Source organism: Rhinolophus hipposideros, assembly GCF_964194185.1.
Source record: "Rhinolophus hipposideros genome assembly, chromosome: 23".
NCBI classification, from domain to species: Eukaryota; Metazoa; Chordata; class Mammalia; order Chiroptera; family Rhinolophidae; genus Rhinolophus; species Rhinolophus hipposideros.
In genome coordinates this window covers 6,708,285-6,730,080 of record NC_138069.1, presented here as the reverse complement: position 1 = coordinate 6,730,080, position 21,796 = coordinate 6,708,285, and the positions used below count along the sequence as shown (strand labels likewise).

The 21,796-nt window shown below is 52.4% G+C and overlaps 1 protein-coding gene across 5 annotated transcripts; it reads right to left on the bottom strand.

Annotated features, from left to right (window-relative positions):
• Positions 1–10,679: 10,679 nt before the first annotated feature.
• RNF44 (ring finger protein 44) lies at positions 10,680–21,404 on the bottom strand. Of its 5 annotated transcripts, none has more exons than XM_081035928.1 (11): positions 21,191–21,404; positions 16,111–16,262; positions 15,718–15,898; positions 15,159–15,326; positions 14,574–14,747; positions 14,315–14,476; positions 14,111–14,235; positions 13,701–13,788; positions 13,496–13,617; positions 13,258–13,357; positions 10,680–13,078 (listed from the first exon to the last, which is right to left on the bottom strand). In XM_081035928.1, the coding sequence occupies exons 2-11, from the start codon at positions 16,215–16,217 to the stop codon at positions 13,016–13,018; spliced, it is 1,290 nt and encodes a 429-aa protein (XP_080892054.1). In that variant the 5' UTR covers positions 16,218–16,262; positions 21,191–21,404; the 3' UTR covers positions 10,680–13,015. The 5 variants fall into 5 exon arrangements, with proteins under 5 accessions (XP_080892054.1, XP_080892053.1, XP_080892052.1 ...); XM_081035927.1 differs by having other exon boundaries at positions 14,574–14,750; positions 21,191–21,322; XM_081035926.1 differs by lacking the exon at positions 21,191–21,404 and adding an exon at positions 20,427–20,779 and having other exon boundaries at positions 14,574–14,750.
• Between the last annotated feature and the right edge of the window lie 392 nt (positions 21,405–21,796).

The following is a 21,796-nucleotide window of genomic DNA, read 5'->3' as shown; positions in this document are numbered from 1 at the left end:
CGCCCCTGAGGCAGTCAGTCACCAGTTATTGGTCAGCAGCTCATGGCAGCTCGCACCGGCTGCCGGCCACTCACACTGGCCACCGTCCGCTCATGGTGGCACACGACAGCTCACACCGACCTCTGGCTGCTCAGGGCAGCCCAGCTCCAGGGAGAGCTGTTCACAATCTTAGCTGTAGAGGGCGCAGCTCACTGGCCCACTGGAATTGAACCAGCGACTTTGGTGTTAGTGGCACAGCGCTCCCATCACCTGAGCCACCAGGCCGGCCCCTGTATTTTCATTTCTGAGAGGAAGTTTAAGCCTCGGTTCTTTGCCTTTCTCTGCCCCTTTGTCCTGTGCAAAGACCTCATTCCTGTGAGTTACGGATTCTTGTGACCTTCAGAGTCTGCCCTGATGCTTCCCGGAGAGGTGGCGCCTTTCAGTTTTTAACGTACATCTTAAGTGTAAACTAGCATGTTTTCTCGGTCTCCTAAGTCTGCAAGAAGAGTTTAGTCACCTGACTTGGGCCAGAATGCACTAAAAGTAGACATTTCATAATTGATAGTGAAGCTTACATCTAAAATTTTTGCCATCAGTTAACAGAATCAAGAAAAATTCAAACTCTGATGCTAGATACACCTAGTTCCAAATCCTGCCTGTGGCCATAATTTTGGCCAAGTGACCTCAACTCTAGGCTTCAGTGTCATCTGCAAAGTGGGGGATTATGGCCCTGCTGCAGCCGATGGGCCGGGCACACAGTAGGCACTGGGTGGATAATAGCTCCCAGTACTGTCAAAACAGTTGGTAGTTTGCCCACTGCTAGCGGCTCACCCTGGAGGCGGCCAGGGAGGAGAGAAAAAGGGGTGGGGGTCCAGTTGAGTCTTTGTTTAGGGGCAGACCATGCCGAAGACTTTGTCCTTGAGCCGCCTCTAGTGTTGCAATTGGAGCTCCGTGTGTACTTTTACTGCATGGAGCCACGAACCCCCAGAGTCCCTTCCTCATGCCTGTGAGTTCAGCTAACTGCTGAGCCTCTCCCACTCCCGCAGCCCCACCCCTCCCTTCTCCTGTCTGCCCCTCTCGCTAACTCTCAGGTCTGTGCCCAGAAGTCCCCAGAAGATGGCACTTCAGAATACCCTTAAGCAGGCATGCTCATTTCCCCATGCATCTCGGCACCAGGAGACAGGCTCTGTGCTTCTCCTCTGCTGCTCTGATGCGCTCTCCATGACAGTGCTGCAGAAGCTCGTGCCACTTGCTCGGACTGCCCCGTTCTGGTTGCTACTGGCCATTCCCCAGATGTTGGCAATCGATGCTTTCCTCCCCACCAGCAAACTAGACGACTCGTGGATTCCCTAAACTGACCTGCTGCTCCTGATTTGACTGGCAGCTGAGCATGGCAGAAAGAGGCTCTGGAGTCAAATCTGACTTTGAAACTGCTCTGCTGCTTGCTGACTGATGAGGGCAAGTTCAGTCGTCTGTAAACATCACGCAGTACATCCTTGCAAGGCTCAAGTGCCCTGAAATGAGCTGGTACCTGAAGCCCCTAGCAGTGGGTAGTCGGATGCTTAGTAAACATTCGCATCCTCCCCTCACCCCTCCCAGCAGTGCCAGCTCTGAGTGTGGCCTTCACCCCCAGGACCTCAGAACCACCCCTCTAGCCACAGCCGTGATGGCTCCAACCTCCCTGTCCCTTCTCTGCCCGCCAAGCCTTTCTGGGCCTGCCTGCGTGTCTCAGTTCTCCCTACTGGAATTGACTTGGCTTCACGTCCCTCTCCACTACAAGCCAGCACTCACTGTCACAGTTCCCGAAGTCAGCTCAGCCCTTTGCTTTCTCCTCTTGCTCGTTAGCTGCAGACCCCTAGCATCTACCACAGCGATTGAGGAACCCTGGGTTGGCAACCACTCCATTGATCCAGCTCTCGGGAGCTCCCTGGCATTCCCAGCACACAAGCACCGCTCACTCACCGTGTCCCCCTTTCTCAGGTCCGAGCCCATTGCCACAACAGCCTACTTCCTGAGAAAACAGATCACATCATCATCATCATCATCCTTTTCACCTTGAAATTGTGACATCGCCTGCTTCCTCTTTCCCTTCTGTCTTGTGGGTGTATTTTCTTTTAAAGGAGAGAATTTACCTACAGTAAAATGCCCAAATCTTCACAACTTGATAAAATTTTACCTGTGTGTACCCCAAAACCAAGATGCAGAATACTTCATCACCCCACAAAGTTCCTTTGTACCTTTTCCCAGTCAGTAGCCTCTCAGAGAGAACCACTATTCTGACTTCTCTCACCATTGTTTTGCCTGTTCTTAAACTTCATATAAATGAACTCTGTGTGTGTGAGTGTGTGTGTGTGCGCGTGTGTGTGATTTAATAAGTTGTTTTCCTGATTCAAGTGTAATTCCTATTCATGATAGGAAAAGTTAGGAAGTGTGAAAAAACAACAAATTCGTAATACCACATTGTCCAGAGATGTCAGTGGTTAATGCTCTGATGCAGGTCTTCCCAAACTTTTCATTGCGTATAAAAACAGTTTTCTATAAACTCTAAGCAAAATGGGAATTAGACTTGTTCTGAATACATCTTGAACTTATGAAAGATGTGGTTAAGTGTGGGGGTGCCTGAGTCAGGTAGAGCTAACACGAGTGGGGAAGATGGCAGCTGCCCAGGACTCACGTGCTTGGCTTAGACCATGTCCCTGTGGGAGGTGTTGGGCTCCACATATGTGCATTGTGGGGCAGACAGTCACTGTGGGGTGTGTTTAAAGTCAGCAGTTACAAAATTAGATTACTTTGATTTGTGTTTTCTAAATAGCTCCTGCTTTGTTTTTCAAATTTAAAAAACCTTTTTTTTTTTTTTTTTTTTTTTTAACTACCACAGGCTGGCCTACAGATAGAGAATGGGTGACCAACCTCTCATTTTACCACAATGCAATGTGCTACAGAAAGTTTGAGGGAGGTTTTTAATGTAATTGCACACTGATTAATTGGCTTGCACCAATCCCTGCCTTATGGTCTGTGGAAGCCATCATGCAGTTCCACTGATGCAAAGGGTCTTGTCCTGGCTCCCTGGTCTGATCAGTGCTATCAGATGGACATATGTGTGAATGTTTTATGTTGAAAGTGGAAATGATAACATTTCTCTTGTGTTTTTCATAAAATGTAGCATTTTTTTCTTATGGAAATAAGAGTTTCAGGTGTCTCCATTAGGTCAGATTCATGCACATTGTCATGTCATATCACCATTCTGGAAATGACTTCTGTGGATTTGAAATGGCACTTTTAGTTTTATACATGATACAGAACATTTAAATGCAAACACTACCATTAATTTAATGTGTAAAACATTTGTTGTCAAACCAAGGGGAAAACCACAGTTCACTTATGTGGAGTTTACTTTTTTTATATGAATGTTGTACTGTGTCTGAGCATAACTTCCCTAATGTCATTGCTTTTACATGCCAGATTTAACTGACCACTAACATAACTGGGCATAACTTAATATCCTATGTTATATAACAAGACTCTAAAACTATCTTGAATTGCTTTTTTTGTAAAGGTCTGAACACTGTTAAGGAGAAAGCTGAGTATTGCCTTTCTGACAAACATAAAACCATGTTTCTTGTGCCAGTTTTATTTTTGAAAATACACTTCCCCTCTTTTTAAAAAAAAAAAAAAAAAAAAAAAACAGTTTTCTACAGAAATGGGATAACATTGTATATACTGTTTCATCTCTCACACATTTCTTTTATATATTGTTTAATGGGTATGTTAAAGTTTTTTTTCTTTTTTTTTTTTTCCTTTTCAATGCAGCAGGTTGATAAACATCCCTGTAGCTAAATATGCACATCCATTCTTATTTTTTCAGGGGAGAGAAAAAAATCCTAGATGTGAAGTTACCGAGTCAAAAAAGGAATGGAAATTTTTACTTTTTTACCTGTTCGTGTTATCTCCAAATTGTGGTCCAGAAAATAATCCTGGTAGCAGCAATACAGTCTCCAATCTGTATCATCATCACCAAAACCTTCACCAATAATCCCCTTTTCCATCGCTCAGATTTCTTTATCTCCCATCTAAAAATGTTTGGCATCTGCTCGCTTACAAAACCTCAGTCTTGCTTTACTCACACGTCACAGCCAGCCGCATCTTCTCCCTTCCAAGACGGTTTGCACAACCAGCTTCCACTTCCTTCTTAACGTCCTGTTGTTAACTGTGCTGTCATCTCTCATGGTCACCTGTGACCCCTCAGTACCATTTTCACTGGTCTCTTGCAAGTCCTTTCTGAATGAAGTTCCCCAGCTGATACCTTCACCGAGTAAGTGTCCCTGTTTCTGTTCCTGCACGTTGGGGTCAGAGTATGTGAACTGGGTTAAGGAATTTCGACTTTATCCTGAAGGCCATTGAGGAACTTTAGCAAGGGAGACACATCAGATTTTGGTTTTAGGAAGCTGATTCTGTCACCTATGGGGAGACTGGGTGAGAGGGGCCAAGACGGCAGGTAAGACCAAGGCGACACGATGGGGTCTTAGAGTAGGAGTGGCGTGGGATGGAGAGAAGCTAGTGGTGGCCACAAGCACTACACGGAAGGCGCGATGACCCGGACTTGCAGGCTGGCCAGCTAAGGAGGGGGGAGGGGAGATTGGGGATGGTGCCCAATGGGAAGGCTTCTTAACAACTGGATGTAGGAACAGAGACAGTCACTGGTGACCGTGACAGGTGCTATTTCAGTGGAGCATGGGATGAGAAGGCAGAAGTAATGAAATGGGGGAAGTGGAGAGATTGAATCCAGGCAGCTCTCACACAAGCTGTCGCTGCACAGCACAAGCCAGAGAGGAGTCAGGATGAGGCACTTGTTTGAAGGTAGGGGACACATTGTGCTAAACACTGAAAGCAATGAGGTTTTAGAAGAAGAGGTTGAAGATGCGTAGAGAAAGACATCCCTGGGTTGGTGGGGGGTGGGCCTGAGCAGGAAGGATGGGAGCAGAAGTCAGTGCATTTGAAGGCAGATATTGAGGGCGTCCCTGTATGAAAGCATCTGTTGGGTTTGGGGGAGAAAACAGGCTCAGAGTTCTGAGGACTGAAGATTTGAAATAGCTGTTCGAGAGAAAAAGAAAGAGGATCAGAAGTCTTAGAAGGCTTTCTCGGCAAACTGATGGAGCCCGGAATACATGGTGGGAGTGGGCACCCACTTGTCACCAGCCTACCTTCCTCCTCGCTGCTGCCCATTTCTTCACATATGGACATTGAGAAGCTCTCAGTGCCACCTGAGTCCAGCTCCCCAGCCTGGAAGCCGGAGACCTCAGCTCTGGGACCCTTGGGATCATAGCTTCATTTTTTTCTGTTTCTCCACACAGTCAACTAATTAACCACACAGCTGTCTTGGTTGTCCCCTAGACACACCATGTACTTTCCCACCTAACGCTAGACGAAGACAACTGATATCCAAAGAGAAATGGTTTTTAAATTATGCTGTCAGTTTTTCAAACTGCTCTGGTTGTCAACAAGGCAAGTGCCTAGACCTCATGCTTCTTGTCTTTAACAATCACATCTAAGGCTCTGACTTAACTCTGGCTTCATTATAAGCCAGGCACCTGCAAGGAGAGAAGATATAATCACAATTGGTACAGCGTTCCAGTTCAGACAGCTAGAACATGCATGCCCTGATGTTCTCACACAGCTCTTACCTTTTGGTGCCTTTATCAGAGGTCTTTCATTGGCAAGCAACAAACAGGAAACCAGCTCTAGCTAATTTAAGGAAAACACTGATGCGTTGAAAGATGGGGTAGGTCCCAGAATTGAAAGCCAGACCTCAGAAAGGGTGGGTTGAGGGCAGGTGTGGGAAGTGGGTTTTCAGAGCTAGAGGACACCTTTGAGATGTCAGGACTCCCACCTTTGGGAAGGAGAAGCATAACTGGCAAGCATAGGGGTTCTGTGCTTAGTTGCAGAACCCTTTTAAAAAATTACACAAAAAGATGAAGAAAAACATAACCATTATTCACATTCCCACCACCCAAAATGATTAATATTTTGCATCTTTGCTTCCAGCTTCCTCTCTCCCCTGTTTAACTGACATACTTCAGTTAAAATCATGTAGAATGTTTATACATTTGCAAAAATAACCCCATGCTCCCAATGTGGCTGATTTCTGACTGAGCTGGGCTCCTTGCCGGCCCCTCAGGCGACCTGCAGGGCGTCCAGCCCTCTGTTGTTAGGAGGGCTTTCCCAGCCTGCACTCCTCTGCAGAGGCTGTTTCTGGGGTGGAAATAACAGCAGAGGCTGATGGGTTTGGGATTGTCCCAGCTTGTCAGAACTGCAGAGGCTGGCGTGGGGTGAGGAGTGCCAGGAGTAATCACCATATGAAAGAATCATTGGAGATAGACAGATGGTGGTTAATTTCACTGTGAGGGGACACTGGAAAGAGGGGACAGGCCTATGTAAGATCACCTGGGCCCTGGGGCCTTCCCTGCCAGCAGCTCATTCATTGCTTCACTTACTCAATCATTTATTCAGAAATGACTCGCTGATGCCTGCTGTGTCCTTGCCCTTTTGTTAGGGTCTGGGAGTGTATCGAGTGTGACAGCCCTCGGTCTAGAGAAACAGAGACCTGGGAAGACCAGCAGCCTGGATCACCACTGGTGAGGTGTGGAGAAGAGCAGGCCAGGAGTAGAAGTGTGGCCTGCTCGGGCTTGAGGGAGGGGCTGCGGAAGTTCACTAAAGAGGGGAGCTGGCCTTTGGAAACGGAGAACTTAAGGCATTTGAGGCAACCCAGTGTTGTTCAGGGGCAAAGGGTGCAGAGGGCAGACAAACCTGGGGTTGATCCCAGCTCTGCCGTCTTTTTGGCTCTGAGATCTTGGCAAAGTCATCTCTGCTCTCTGAGCCTCTGGCCTCAGTTTTCTCAGCAGGAACTGTGAGGAAGGCAGTCCGTTTTACAGTCAAGAAAACAGAAGGCGTGACTGTGTGAGATAACGTTGCAGCATGGTGGGCATTCGTGGAATGTGAGTGGTCTTCCAAGCAGAGGGAACACACACAGCAGGGGTGAAAACCACGAGAAACTGGGGGTGGCTAGAGGGGAACAAAGAGAGATGGGGCTGACAAGAACAAGACTAGCTGGGGATACTGGTTCTTCCACTGCCTCCATCCTCTCCCGAAGAGAAGCCAGAGAAAATGGAGACGAGGGAAAGACAAGGGTGGAGACCCATTGCTTTGACATCATCTATCTTCCCCTGAAATGACAAAGGATATTTATATTTGGAGCTGAAATCAGTCTGACTTCAGTCTCCCCATTCATAAAAAAAGGGAAAATAAACAATAAAACTCCTGTGGCTGCCAGCCTCCCAAGAAACCCCATAAAGGACAGAGGACCTCCACTGCCTCTTAAGCCCAGGAAGTTGTAGGTGGCGGTGGGGAAGGGCCCCCTGGAGCCTGGGGGAGGGGGAAGAAGAGACTGAAGGGAGTGGAGTCTCCAACTTGGAGAAGGCAGGAGTAGAGAGCGATTTTCTACCTGGGCCTAGACTGGGCCTCTCAGAGCCTTAGTTCCTCCACATGGAAACTGCATCTAAGCCCGAATTAGATATTATCACGATTTATTATTTGTTTTAAAAATAGGTAGTAATCTTATTGTGGTTTAATTTGCATTTCCCTAATGGCTAACAATGTTGAACTCAAGATATATCCTGTTAAAATGTATGTTGATACCTTTTGCCCATATTCCAATTGGATTTTGTTGTTGTTGAGTTTTGAGAGTTCTTTACATATCAGAGATGTGAGTTCTTTGTCAGATATATGACTTGCAAATTGTTTTAATTTTTGATGGAGTCCAGTTTATTGTTCTTTTTCTTTTATGGATTGTGTTTTAGTGTCATGTCTACCCTTCACCTAGCCTTATGTTCTAGGGAAGATTTTCACTTGTTTTCTTCTAAAGTTTTCTAGTTTTACCTCTAAATCTATGATCCATTTTAAGTTCATTTTTGTACACAGTGTGAGGTTTAGGTCCATTTTTTTTTTTTTGGCTTACAAAAGTCTACACTAATATTATTTGTTGAAAAGACTATCCTTCACGAAACGTTAAAAAATCAGTTGACTGTACTTTCATGGGTCTATTTCTGGGTTCTTTACTCTGTTCCATTGATCTATTTATACTTGTCTTGATTAATGCAGCTCTACAGTAAATCTTAAAATAAGCTATTATGATTCTTCGTACTTTATTCTTGTTTTTTGAAATTGCCTTAGCTACTCTCATTTCTTTGCTTTTTCGTATAAATTTTATATACGTGTCTATCTCAAAAAAAAACACACAAAACTTTGCTGGAATTATGATAGGAATTGCATTAAATCTGCAGATCAATTTGGAAAGAAATGATATCTTTACTGTGCTAAATCTTCCAATCCAAGAACATGACGTTTCTCCATTTATGTAGGTCTTTCTTTCATCAGTGTTACTTTGTAGTAGTACCCCCTTACCCATGGTTTCACTTTCTATGGTTTCAGTTACCCAACCATCAACTGAGGCCCAAAAATAGTAAATGGAAAATTCCAGAAATAAATAATTCATAAGTTTTAAATTGCGCTGCTCTGAGGAGCGTGATGAAATCGCACGCCATCCCACTCTGTCCCACCTGGGACACTTCTCATCCCTTTCTCTGTCATCTCCCCGCTGTAGACGCTCCCCACCGGTTAGTCACTTAGCCATCTCGGTTATCAAATGAGCTGTTGCAGTATCGCTTGTGTTCAAGTCACCCTTACTTTACTTAATAATGGCCCCGAAGTGCAAGAAAAGTGATGCTGGCAATTTGGATCTGCCAATTGAAAGTGTATGTAAAAAAAACCCCCAAAAAACACAAAGACAGCAACCATAGTATATACGGGGTTCAGCACTATCTGCCATTTCCGGCATCCATCGGGAGATCTTGGAGCACATCCCCAGCAGATAAGGGAGAACCTCTGTAACATGTTTTGTTACATTTATACAGTGTTTAATTTCTCTTTTAAGTGACTGCAAATGGTATTATTGTGTTTTTAATTTCAATTTCCTTGCGCTCATTGCTAATATATAGAAATATAATTAATTTTTGTAGATTGACGTATCCTATGGCCTGATGGACTCATTTAGTTCTAGGATGTCTGTTGTAGATTCCTTGGGGTTTTCTACATAGATTTTCTTCGTATCATCTACAAATAGGGAGTTTTATTTCTTCCTTTTTCTGTCTGTATGCCAAGCTGTTTCCTTTTCCATGCCTTGTTGTGCTGACTAGGACCTCCAGTACGAATGGGAGCAGTGAGAGCAGACAGCCTTGGCTTGTCCCTCTTTCAGTGGGAGGCACCGTCTTTTACACAATTAAAAGTTAGCTGTAGGGTTTTTTTGTAGATGTTATTTTATCAAGTTGAGGAAGTCACCCTCTGTTCCTAGCTTGCTGAGTTTTTATCATGAATGAATGTGGGCAATTTTCATTTGCATCAGTTGATATGATCATGTGCTTTTTCTTTCCCATTGGCTTCTTGAAATACTGAAAAAAGCTTCGAGACTTCCCCACCTGACCATTTTCTCAGACTAGGGCCCGGGTACTCAGTTGCTACCTCTGGTCTAGTCCACCATGTCCCAATGTGCTCCAGAGACTGCGACTTGAGCCCTACATGTGGCCAAATGGAAATGCTGCCCCTAGTAGCCACTCCTAGAGAGTTAACAATACATGTCAACATAGCCAAGGCCCAGAAAAGCCCTGAAATGCAGGCTCCTGTTAACTTTCCATGGGATTCCCCAAACTTATTTGGCCACAGAGCCCTTTTTGCCAAAAACCTCGTTATGCTCCCACAGGACTTTCTGAAACACACTTAGGGAGTCACTCAGCTGTTTCTGTCCCCTAATTTGCATTTGACCTAAAGGCCAAGACCAGTGTCCTGGCCAAGGCTACAGATAGTGGCACCACAGACACAAGGTCCCAGGTCTCCACACCCACTGCTCCTGCTCCAGACCGTGCTGCTTTGACAGGCTAACAAGTCAGCCAATATCCCAGCAGCACTACAGACCATAAGGATAAGAGGAATGCAACCATCACCAGTCTGGTTCCTTTGGTGGCTCTCAGGCCCTTTGTCCTTACTGAGCCTGGGGATAAAAGGCTCTGGTCCTCAGTATTGGTGGGGTCAGTTTAGGGAGGGTGGGTGCGTAACGCAGGCCTGGCCTGTCGCGCCGCTGGAGCCCCAGCCGGTAGCACAGGGTTTAGGGATGGGTACATAACCCAAGTACCGACTTGGCTAACAACACTCCACACCAGAAATTGTTAGAATTCCTGGATAGACTGTTTTCCTCTGGAGATGATGCTAACTACAGAAAAACGAGCTCACGTTACCAAGAACCACCACACAGAGTTCCTTCGAAACCAAGTCGTAAGAGGAAGAGCGCCTGTGGCATGTGAGCCCAAGCCAGTCGTGCTTGAAGCAGAACCTACCTCCCAAATATAAACGACAGACCAGGGACAATTTTCTCAGACCAGTCAGATAGAATCACATCACTTGTTAACGGGATCCCGTCTCATTTACTTGTGAAGCAGAGGAAGTTTTCACTGAAACGGCCTGGCAGACTCCTGCCAGGAGGTACCCTCCAGGTTCCACAGCAGCGAACACTCTTCCCCACCCACGCTCAGCTGGACGCGCCCGCACGCCCACTGCCCACCCAAGGACACAGGCAGCCAGAGGCAGCTTGGGCAATACTTGATATACATCATACATTTATTAGTGAATATCCCTCTGAAATCAGCAACAATATTAAAAAAAATAATGATTGCACTACTTGGTCAAGCAGAACTAGCAACTTTCATTTTAAAAAAAGTACAAATCTGTTAAAAATTTCAATCAGTATACACATATATATAATACAACATACTAGTTATGTTAAATGCTACAAACCAATGTGAATCCAATGGAATGGAAAAAAACCACACATTTAAGCTTTAAGAACCATTTTTTTCTCTATATATTAGCATTTTCTCAAATACATACATGGGAAAAATGAGGTAACTGTAAAATGTGCAAGGAACAGGGCCCCCCAAATTACATATACTTATATAGTATATATATATGCAATCACATATATATACATAAAACCTTTCTAACACAGAACAGGTGCTGGGCCCAGCCAGGCTGGGGGATGCTGCCCACTGTCATGCCTAGGCCAGAAATTGGTGAATCAGAGTAAACAGTAACAAGCCCCCACCACAGGAAATCAGTGGTAACATGGCAACTATAGCAAGGTCGGCAAATCACAAACATCCTAAGTAATTGTTTTATAAATCTTTTTTTAATGATTTTTTTTTTTTACTGTTGTGTCCCCCCCACCCCCCTGAAATAGCTGCTCACTGGAACCACTGCTGCAGCCGACACGATCCGAGAGCCTGTTCCGCCTGCCTCAGGAACCGGAGGGTTTTGAAATCCTTTTGTTGGGTGGGGAAGGGAGGGGTTGGAGAAGATGGTTCTCTGTGTAAAACAGGTGGGGTTTCAACACTGCTATAAATATAGAAACGTCACCTGGAGTTATGTACAGTAAGACTTTGGGTTGTCCACGGGGTGGGGCCGGGCTGATGGGGCCCCATGGCAGGCTGGGAAGGGGGCAGCCAGGGCTGCTGCCGAGAACGAGGGTGGATGGAGCATCCCTGAGGCAGCAGGCGCCAGGGGCTGCCTGCTAGGATGTGCCGGCCCCACACGCGGTCCGTTCGTTGGGGGCAGCAACCCCAGCCGGGGGGAGGACAGGAAAGGGACCAGGAGAGCGAGGGAGGGGAGCTCAGCCAGACCCTCCAGTGGGCCTCCTCCAGACCTTGGAGGACAGGGCTCAGGCTGGAAGGGGGCCTCTGGAAGTCGGGCCCACGCCCTGCCTGCTCCCTGTCCCCTTGGGACTTCCCTGGAGGAGATTCGCCCAGGCAGGTGTGAGATGGGCCCTGGCTGGAGAGGGAGAAATGCCCTGAAAAGCGTACAGTCCCGGCAGGCTCTGGGGACGTGTGCAGTCCAGTGCATGGCAGTTATCAGCTGAGCACAGAGCCTCTAACCCTGCCCATGACCACCAGGCGCCCGGCCCGGCCCAGCCGCACACATGCATGCGGACCGGGTGCCACCCCGGGACCATTCCCTGCGCCCCTGGGCATTCGGTCCTGGTTGGTCCCTACACCCCCCATTTAACAAAAAACAAAACAAAAAACCAAAACAAAACAAAAAACCCATACTGTTTAAAACTCCACACCCCGAAAGCCTACACACAATTTTGGGCCAAATGAATTAAAAAGAAAAAGGCTGCTCCTCACATTCATGCAAAATGACAGAGAAGGGAGATAGGACATGGGTCTGGCCCCTGTCACTGCCATGGAGGGATGGCCACCAAGAACACAGGTTACTGTCCTCGGCATGGCCCAGGCCCCTCAGGATATGTGCCTCTGTACAGGAGGCTGGTTCCAATGCCCTCCAGCCTGGGGTAGGGCTGGAATGTCATGCCTGGCGTTCTCTAGGGAGCCAGACGTACCCCTTACAGCAGGCTGGGCCAGGCTGGCAGCCTGAATCTGCCTGGGGTCAAGGCAGGAGGACCCAGGTCTGGGGCTGGAAAAATGGCCTCATGCCACCGTCTGTCGGAACCTGTCAGTGCCACCTGGGCAGAGAGCACACCATTTCAGTGCAAGAGACCAAGTAACTCAGGACAGTGCCCCCTTTGCTCATCCTGGGGCCAAGGATCTCCACCAGCCACAATGAGGGAATCGACCCCTGGCTCCCAGTGCCGGCAGGAAAAGGAGACGAGCCAGAGGACAAACGGGAGGGAGACCGAAGTCAGAGATACTCAAGCAGCCCTGTGGCAGGTGGACTGGCAGCCAGACTGGGGAAGGAGTCTTTGGAGCTTGGCAAATGCAGGGGCTTATTGCAGGGGCTTCTCTCAGGCCCGACCCTGGCACGAGCTCTGGAGATGCAGGCGGGAACGATGGGGCAGACCTGGGCCATCCCCTCCTCGTCCTCCCTGGTCCCCCCGGGTTTCCAGAGCTTCGGGCAGGGTTCTCCTGGGCAGCTGTGGGCCTCACTCGGCCTCCCTGGGCACCTCGGACGCGTCAGCCCGGCAAATGGGACACGTCCGGTTGGCCTGGGGGGAGCAGCCACATATCAGGCCCCACTCTCACCTGTCCCATCCCCTCTGGTGGGGACTCAGTCCCCGGAATACAGCCAGAACTTGTGGGTGATGACAGGATGGAGAAGGAAGTCCCAAGGCCCCCCTCCTCCCTCACCATGAGGAATGCCCGGGAGCGGCCTGGGCTGCGTTACCTTCAACCACTTGTCAACACACTTGGTGTGGAACTCATGGTTGCAGGGCAGGACTCGGAGCAGCTGGCGCGCCTCAAAGTCGCTGAAGCAGACGACACACCTGGGAGGACGGCAGAGCGTCACTTCCATACTGATGGCCAAGGAAAGGCTCATCTCAGAGCATGAGGCCACCCCTGCCCCGGAGGGGGGTCCCCTTGCAGTCCACCTGTGCCCAGAGGGCAGGAGATGGGGCACTCACAGCGTCTGCTCGGACTGATGGCTGTCTGGGTTAAATCGGTAGGCGGGAAGCTGCTCGATGTCTGCTTTGGTGAGGCCTCGGGGCTTGGCATCTCCCAGCCGCTCCGCCAGGCTCAGGAGGGCCTGTAAATGGGCAGGAGGGCACGGTCAGCAGCGGCCGAGGCCAGAGGACCCCCCATCTCCCAGCTCCCAGGACCCCACGGGACCTCATAGTTCTCCATCTCCACGTCATCCACGTCCAGATCCAGGCTGATGGTGGGTCCCACTGCTGTCGGTGACATTGGCAGCATGGAGCTAGGGGACACAGGTACAGGGGACCAGGGTCAAGGTCGGCTGGTGTGAGGGCATAGAGCCGCTCCCGACTCCCTTCACGAAACAAAGCCCAGAGCTCTGCACTGTTCACACCAAGGCCCAGTGTTTGTCCCAGGGCCTGGTAGGAGGGGAGAGCCCAGCTGGTGGGTGTGAGCCTGAGCGTGAGCATGTGTGAGTGTGGTCTGCTGAGGGTGCCAGACGGCCGAGAGGCCCCTGGACCCTACCAGCTGTGTTTGGGTCTAACCGCGGGAGGCGCCAGGAGAACAGAGCAGCATGGCTCGGGGGCGGATGTGCTGGTACTTACAGGAAGTAGGGCAGGAAGCTGGGGTAATACGGTGGCGGGGGTGGTGGTGGGGGCGGCGGGGGCAGCGGCTGTTGTAGGCGGTACCTCTGGGTGCTCAGTCTCCGTGGCATCATGTGGGAATAGGGCTGCGGGAGGGGGGCCGGGACAGGTCAGCCAGCAGCCCGGCTCCCGTCGCCCCAGAGCCTGGGTGGGGGTGGCACTCACCACACCAAAGGACAGCTCCTGGTGCAAGGGATCGTGGGGCAGGTAGTGCAGGGGCACGGACGGGGACAGGCCAGGGCCTGGGCCAGAGGTGGAGTAGGTGAAGCTCCCTAGGGGGTGCTGGTCCCCCCGCAGCTCCACGTCGTTGTCCAGCCGCTGCAGGGGCTGCAAGAGGCAAGGATGGGTCAGCTGGAGTCCGTGACAGGGAAGCCCCTGGCCCCATGCCACCCCCTCCAGCATCGGCCCCATCGCCCAGGCTCACCATACGTGGGTGCTGGGTCTGCAGCGATATGAACTGCCCAAGTGGCGCCATGTGGGCGGGCTGGGGGTGTGGCGCTGGCGGTGGGGGGTGCAGGATGTAGTGGTCACTGGAGATGAGGTGGGGGTAGGCTTGATAGGGCACGGGGAGCTGCTGCATGGTACACGCCTGGATTAGCTGCTGAGAGAGGGGCGGGGGGCTGCAGAATGTTCTCTGGGCTCTGGGCTGGGCCTGTGCTTGTGATGAGGTCCAGGGGTCATTCCATCCAGCGAGAGGTCCCCACAGAAAGCCTTTGGGGGGACCCATCCCTCGCCTACACCACCCCCAGGCAGGACAGTACACTCTTAAGGTCCATAGTTACCACCCGAAACCGCAGGCAGGCACTGGACGCAGGGAGGTCCCTGAGCCCTGAAAAGCTCTTACTGCACATGAACATATGCTTTTCTGGGCAGGGCTGCAGCCTGGAGCCAGGTGGCGCTCTGACAGCCGGGAGGGGCGTCGTAAGCTTGGCAGTTCTGCCCCTGGCCTGTGTGGGCCTTTCTCAGGGATGGGGGGTGTGGGAGGGTGGGAGGTGGAGGCCCCACTCACCGGGGGCGGGAGGCAGCAGAGCGGGTAGTGTTGCCCGCTGAACATCACGGAGCATGCTGGGAGCTGTTGGGCACTGCAGCCAGGGATGTGCTGGCCTGAAGGCAGGGGGAAGCCTTGGGTCGTCACTGTGGTGACTGTGTAGGACAGAGGGACAGGTCCCTGGTGCACCTACGGGCAGAGACGGGCAGGAACTGTAGGGAGGAAGCCTGGCCACACAGCTCCCCAAGGTGAGACAGTCCTACTGGGCCACCTCCCCTCCCTTCTGTAGCTGGCATCTACTGAGCTACTGCCCCGTCTCAGGCCCCAGAAGGCAGAAAGAACCTTCTGGGAACCTGGGAGAGGCTTCCAGCGTTACCATTCACCCACTGTGTGGCCCCAGGGCAGACCCTTCCCGTCTCTGGGCCTGAATTTACCAACCTGTAAAGCAGGGCGCTCCCTAAACATGCAATGAGTTAAGTAAGCAAGGTGAAATCCGGGCCCTGCCACTTCTGCTTTGCAGACAGGCTTGCCAGAGGCTGGGGGACATGGGGTGGGGGTGGGATAAAGGCATTCTGCCTACCTGTTCGTGGAGATCAACCATGAACGGGCTCTGTTGGGAGGCTGGGTGCAGCATTCGGGGGCTCCCGCCGGCAGGAGCCGAGGCTCGGCGTTCCTCTACGGGGAGGTGTGGCAGTCGGGCTGGCGGCTGCTGGGAGGGTAAGCGCTCATCCTGGGCAGGTGGGCGGCCCTCGTGGCCGGGGCTGCACCACAAAGAGGAGGCCTTGGTAGGACTGAGGGGGGGGCCACTCATTCACAGAGCATGGAGAGAAGCCAAGGCCACTGCCCACTGGGGAAGGGGGACAGCTCAGGGCCCTGCACCCCACCACCCTGGCCCGCCTCCGTGCCTCAGCCCAAGCTGACAGCCGAGCACCAGGGGCTCCGGGGTCCACAGAACTGGGAGGTGCCTTCCTACCTTCCTTGGCTCTGGCCTGCAGTGCCGCCAGGTCCTGCAGACAATTGCCGGTGACCCACAGGGGCAGAAGGTGGCCTCCTAGTCACTGCCAGAGCCCATGGTCGCATCAGGAGTGGCAGAGGGATGGAGGAGCTGGGCTGGGATTCACAACCCTAGGAGTCAAACAGACAAAGAAACTGAGGCACAGAGAAGCCCCATCATTTGCCCCGTTTGTCTGGGAGACAGAGTCAAACCTCTGCAGCCTGATTCCAGGGGCTGCTGGTGGCCAGCGCGCCTGGGCTGCCTCCGCACATGTACTCTGGGTCTGACCCTCTTCTTGGCACTGGGGCTCAGGGCAGAGACCAGGGACAGGTTTGGCCTGCAGGCAGCCCAGGCCTCAGTTTCCTGCTCTGCAAAACAGATCTCGCTTCTCCTTGGGGGTTGTGGGAGTGTCAGAGGGCTTCTGAGCCAGGTGGCTCTGGCCAGGCTCCCTCAGGGTGGGGTTCCCCAGCTTCCTCCTCCCACCTGGCTCAGGGTTGGGGGTGGGGAATTCCAATTAGTCTTGGGCCCACTTCTTCTTCCACTATTGCCAGGTAAGAGGTTCTGATCCAGTTCCTGCCCTCAGGGGCTCCCAGTCCAAGGCAGCTCAGTCTTGTTTCTTTCCATAACCCATTCCCACAGTGCCTACCCATGTGTGACTTCATTTACTCTTCAAAAAGAATACTGTCAGCTCCATTTTACTCAAGAGAAAGCTGAGATTCAGAGAGAGGAAGGGACTTGTCCAAATGTCAAAGCTGAAGGGGTAGGTGACCACAACCCTCTCACTGCACCCTGCTGCCAATGGGAGGGGTCTGGCCCAAGGGCTTCCCAGGAAGCGATGAAAGAAGCCAGCCACCAGTGCTTGGCAGGTGGGTCTGGAATGCAGCCAGGCCCTTGCTCTGGGGGCCCCACACAGCCCCTAAGTGGAAGGTGGGGCTTGCTGAGAAAAAAAGGGGAAGACAGAACCTGAGGAAGGAAGTTGAGTGGGGAAAGAGGCAGAGGCGGGGCAGATCTCTTCCCTCCCTGGGAGCTGGGGGTTCAGGGTGCGGGAAGTTGGGGGGACTACTCATTAACTCCAGAGGTTGGGATGAGGCCCCCACAGGGAAAGCTCTGGAACCTGTCAGGCCCTGCAAAGCTGAAGGGTGCATCAAATAGGACCAGCCCTTTGCAGTTCCTGCCACAGGGAGGCCCCACCGTCCCTCTCCATCTGACAAAACACCTACTCATCCTTGATACTCAGCTTTACATGTTGCCGCCCCGTTGATACAGCCAGGGGACTTGTGTACTGTCCCCTCAACACCTCATTCCTTCCTGTCAACAGGGGCAAGAACATTTCCACTGTGCTCGTCTTTAGAACCTGGCCCTTAACTCTCAAAATGAGCCTGCAAGGGAGGCTCTTTTCCAGCTGACAGGACAGAGTCCCATCAAGGCCGCAGTCAGGAAGCGGGAGAGCTGGATTGCACACCTCTCCGGCCCAACTCAGGCTCTGGCCCTTGGCAGAGGGGTGGGCAGGGCCCAGGGACCAGCTTGTGTCCAGCACAAGGAAGGCCTGATGTGATAACGCACACTGGAGAGTCCATCACACAAGGCCAAGGCCACAGTCTGGCAGCAATGAAGTTAGTGCCAATGATTTAAAATTGGGAGACTAGTACATACACATCTGGGTTTTTCTGGTTGGGACGCCCAGAAAATCTGGTTCCACTGGGCCCTCATTTCTGCTTGGCTCGCCTCACTTGCAGCATGAACTTTCTCTCCAGGCCCCCCAGGCCCATGCCCTGCCTGACCACACAGGTGACTGGGTTTGTAACCCCTGGTGTGGCCAAGTACACATCCTTACACGTGTGTGTACAAAAACAGCCTCCCTGATTCCCGCCAACAATCCAGCCTAGCAAACGAAGGCCACGAGAGTCTCAGAAGAACCCTCCGAATAACTGAAACAGGGGACCCCTGGCCCACCCCAGACCTCCTGGATCAGCATCTTTGGACGGTTGGGGAACATGGCACATAGATTTTTACTAAATTCTCCAGAAGTTTTTGTAGCATAGTCATGTTTGGGAACCTCTGCTCTAATAGACCTCAGAGATCCTGGGAACCTACAGTCCTGCCAATGAGGAATAGTAACAAAAACTACGCTATTTCCCATGTGCCATCTCAGTGAGTCCTCACAGCAACCCTCAGAAGTGGGGACACTGAAGCTTAGAGAGGGTAAGGTCCAAGGCCAGTCGACCAAAGTTGTGAACACACTGGGACACGACCTAGGAAGTGGCCTCGACTGCTCCTCTTGTGCCAGGTTATCTTGCTGAAGTCTGGGCAGTGTCAAGGCTCATGGGTGCAGACCCCACAGAGGCCCAGACCCACAGGAATCTGCTCTGTGGCCAGCCCCTCAAAGACACCCGCTCCTCAGAAAAGGGAAGTAGCAAGGAGCTCAGAAACCAAACCAGCAAACAGAAGGGACTCCAGATGTGGACACTGATGCCAAAAATGACAGTGTCAACCCCTACGTTCTCACACACGACACCCCGACTTCTGGCTCGAGTCCTGGGCACATCACTTCCCCTCCATGAGCCTCAGCTTCTTCATCTGTAAAGTGAGAACAGCCCAATGACAACCTCCCAGTTGACTGGCAAGGTGTGCTCACAGGCCACGGGAGGGGTAGTCTGTCAAGTTTTAAGTGTGAATGATCACCATGAGAAAATAACAGAGGCTGCCTTCCGCCCCCACCAAGCAGAAATCAGGGGCTATTACTTCAAGCTCTGCAGGAAGCAGCTGGGAAATACGCCTCCCTAGGGGATACCCCAGCTGGCAACGGAGGGGCCCCTGGTTCCTGAAGTCCTACTAGAAACAGAGGTGGCCAAGAGGGAACATACCCACTTCACAGTTGAGGAAACTGAGACCCAAAGAAAGAAAGTAACTTGCTCTAGGTCACAAAGCCAGAGAGGGACAAAACTGGTCCTTGGTCCTGGCTGGCCCCTGGGCCCAGATTCCCCCTAACTGCTGACTGTCTCACTAGCATCAGTAACCCCCAAAACTGCCAAATCCCAACTCTCTATTCCAGGCCCTAAAGGATATCAGGAGAGCTGTAAGGTGCTTGTGACTCCGCCTATTGTGGAGAAAAGCAAGGGAGGCTCAGAGTTAGAGCTGGCAACATGCTCAAGGTCAAACAGCAAGGGTGGCCATGCTCTCAATGAGGTCTGTGTAAATGGGTCTTGAGGGTCCCATCCCTAAATCCAACCTTGCATGGAAGCAGGCACCAAACCTTGCATCCATACCCTCCCACAGGAGGCAGCCGACTCCCTACTTTCAGTGCCCCGGCAGCTACCCCCATCAGGGTCTAGGGAGGCCCTGTCATGGCATGTCACTTGGGCCCAGGGGCTGTTTGTAGGAAAAAGGGGGCTGTTCTGCAGATAAGCAAAGTCAGCCTCTGAGAGCATGAGTAGAGTAAGCAGGGGAAGAGAAGCCCCCTCCCAACTCTCCCCACCCCAAGAGGTAGGCCAGGCCCAGCAATGCCTGGTGGGCAGGCAGAGCTCTCCCCACGTGAGGTGACTGGAGGCAGTTGAGGGCAGGACCTGCAGGCTTGGAGCTAGGAGTCCTTGGCCAGCCCGACTCCCTGGATCGCCTTGGTCAAGGAAATCTCTGCTTCTGAGCCTCAGTTGCCACAACTGTAAAATGAAGATGGAAAACTCCTTCCCAGAGCGTCCATATAAAACCAGAGACAGGACTTAAGAAACCTTGTGGGCACGTTAGTGGGATAGGAAACCAGTATCCCTGAGGGGCAAGCCCCACCTCAACGCGGGCCTGGTACAGGTTGGGGGGCTCGGGGGAGCTTCCTCAGCCACCCCTCCTCGGGGAAGGAGGACCGAGGTGCGGACACCCGCCCGGAGAGGGGCCTCCCTCGTCCCCTTCTCACTCTTTGGGCCACACTCGGAGGGACGTGAGGGGCGGGAGGCCAGACTGCGGCGTCTGGGCAAGAGCGCTGTGACTTTAAGAGCGGAGGATCCCAGACCATGTGCTCCGCGTGAGACAAAAGCAACAACAAAGGAAGTGGCGGCAGCAGGGGGAGGGGGCGGCTCCTTCCTCTCCAACCGCAGCGCTCAGCCTCAGGAGAAGGGAGACTCGTCCTGGCCTTGGGGGGCGCTGAGAGGAGGATGTCTCCCATCCTAGGTCTTGCCGCTCCCTCCAGACCGCCCGTGATGAACCCCTGCGGAGTACCCTACATCACAGCCCCCAGTCCCAGGGGAGGGGGGCAGAGTTTACAAGGACGCGGAAATCGGGAGTTGGGGGCTCTGGCCCCGACTCACCTTCAGCCGCCAGGCCACACGTTGATTCCTTTGTTCCCGATCTAGGATGGCCAAGCTGGGCAAGGGGGCGGGGGGCCAGCCTGGACACTTTAAGAGCCCCCGCCCTGCGGAACAATGTGCTCCCCTCCCCGCCCCCCAGTCCGGGGGCAGTCCGTCTCCTGCCGGGGCCCTCTCTTTGTCCGTCCGCGGCGTCTGCCTCGCGAGGCCCACGCGCGGTCAGCCTCTCTCCGCCCAGGCCCTCCGGGAGCGGGAGGCGGCGCAGGACGCGGCCAGGTTTGCGCAGCTGCCCGCGGCTGGCCCTTTAAGAACTGTCCGCAGCGCCAGCGGAATGTAACAAACCCCACATTTGATTCACAACATTCGAAGCGGCGGGGTCGCGCGCTGGGCGGGAGGGGCCTCGCGGGGGCGCGCCGGGAGGTTCCGGCAAACAGTAGCCCGCAGCTGCCCGCGGCAGCCCCGCCCCGCGAGTGCCCCGAGAGCCAATCACTAGAAGCGGCTAGGCACGTGATATGCGGGCCGCCATCTTGTAAGGCAGATTTTTTTTAAAAAACCTCGCCCCCACCTTCACACTTAAAGTGACCGCAGCCATCATAGGCAAGGGGCGGGGCCACATGGCCTGACTAAAGATGGGAGACCCCGGGGTGGGCAAGACCAATCAGCTGCAATTCTAACTTGCTATGCAAACTCCCGAACCACTCGCGCCTCTGAGGCTGAATCCCTACTGGAGAAATGGGTCCCGCCGGGAGAGCTGCAACCGGACTTACTGTGTCATGGTCCCCTCCTCGGAGACGAGGTGCCGCCTGGGGCACTGAAGTGCAATGGGGCTGATTTTCGACCAGGCTGGGACGTCCTCTGAGGCCAGCCAGGGTGGTTAGGAAAGCTCTAACAGCCCTGTGCCGGCAAACTCCCCGGAGATGACGTCAGCCCCAAGAGCTACATCGCTGCGATGACATCATGGCCTGGCCGCCCCCCATCTCCTTGTTTATACTACGCGGCGGCTTTAAAAAGCTGAGACGGCCTGGATTGCCCAACGGACCAATAGCGGGCAACCCATGTAAATAAGTTAACGCCTGCCCGGCACGGGGATTGGCCCTGCGCGCACTGACGTCACAGTGATATTTTAACCGCCCCGCCCCCAGCGTGGCCAGGAAAAGGGGCGGGCAATAGTCTGAAGCTTGAACTGCGGGGGTCTGGCGCTCCAGGTGTTCTCAGCTGGGGTCCCGGAGTGCTTCTTGGCTAAGAGGGTTGGGGAACTAAGCCCAGCGAAGTCTTTAGTTTTCAACTGTACTCCTCCTAGCAGCTATGAGACGGAGGGAATTACTACAACTTGCCCATTTTACAGATGGGTGAAGAGGATCAAGAGGGTTGTC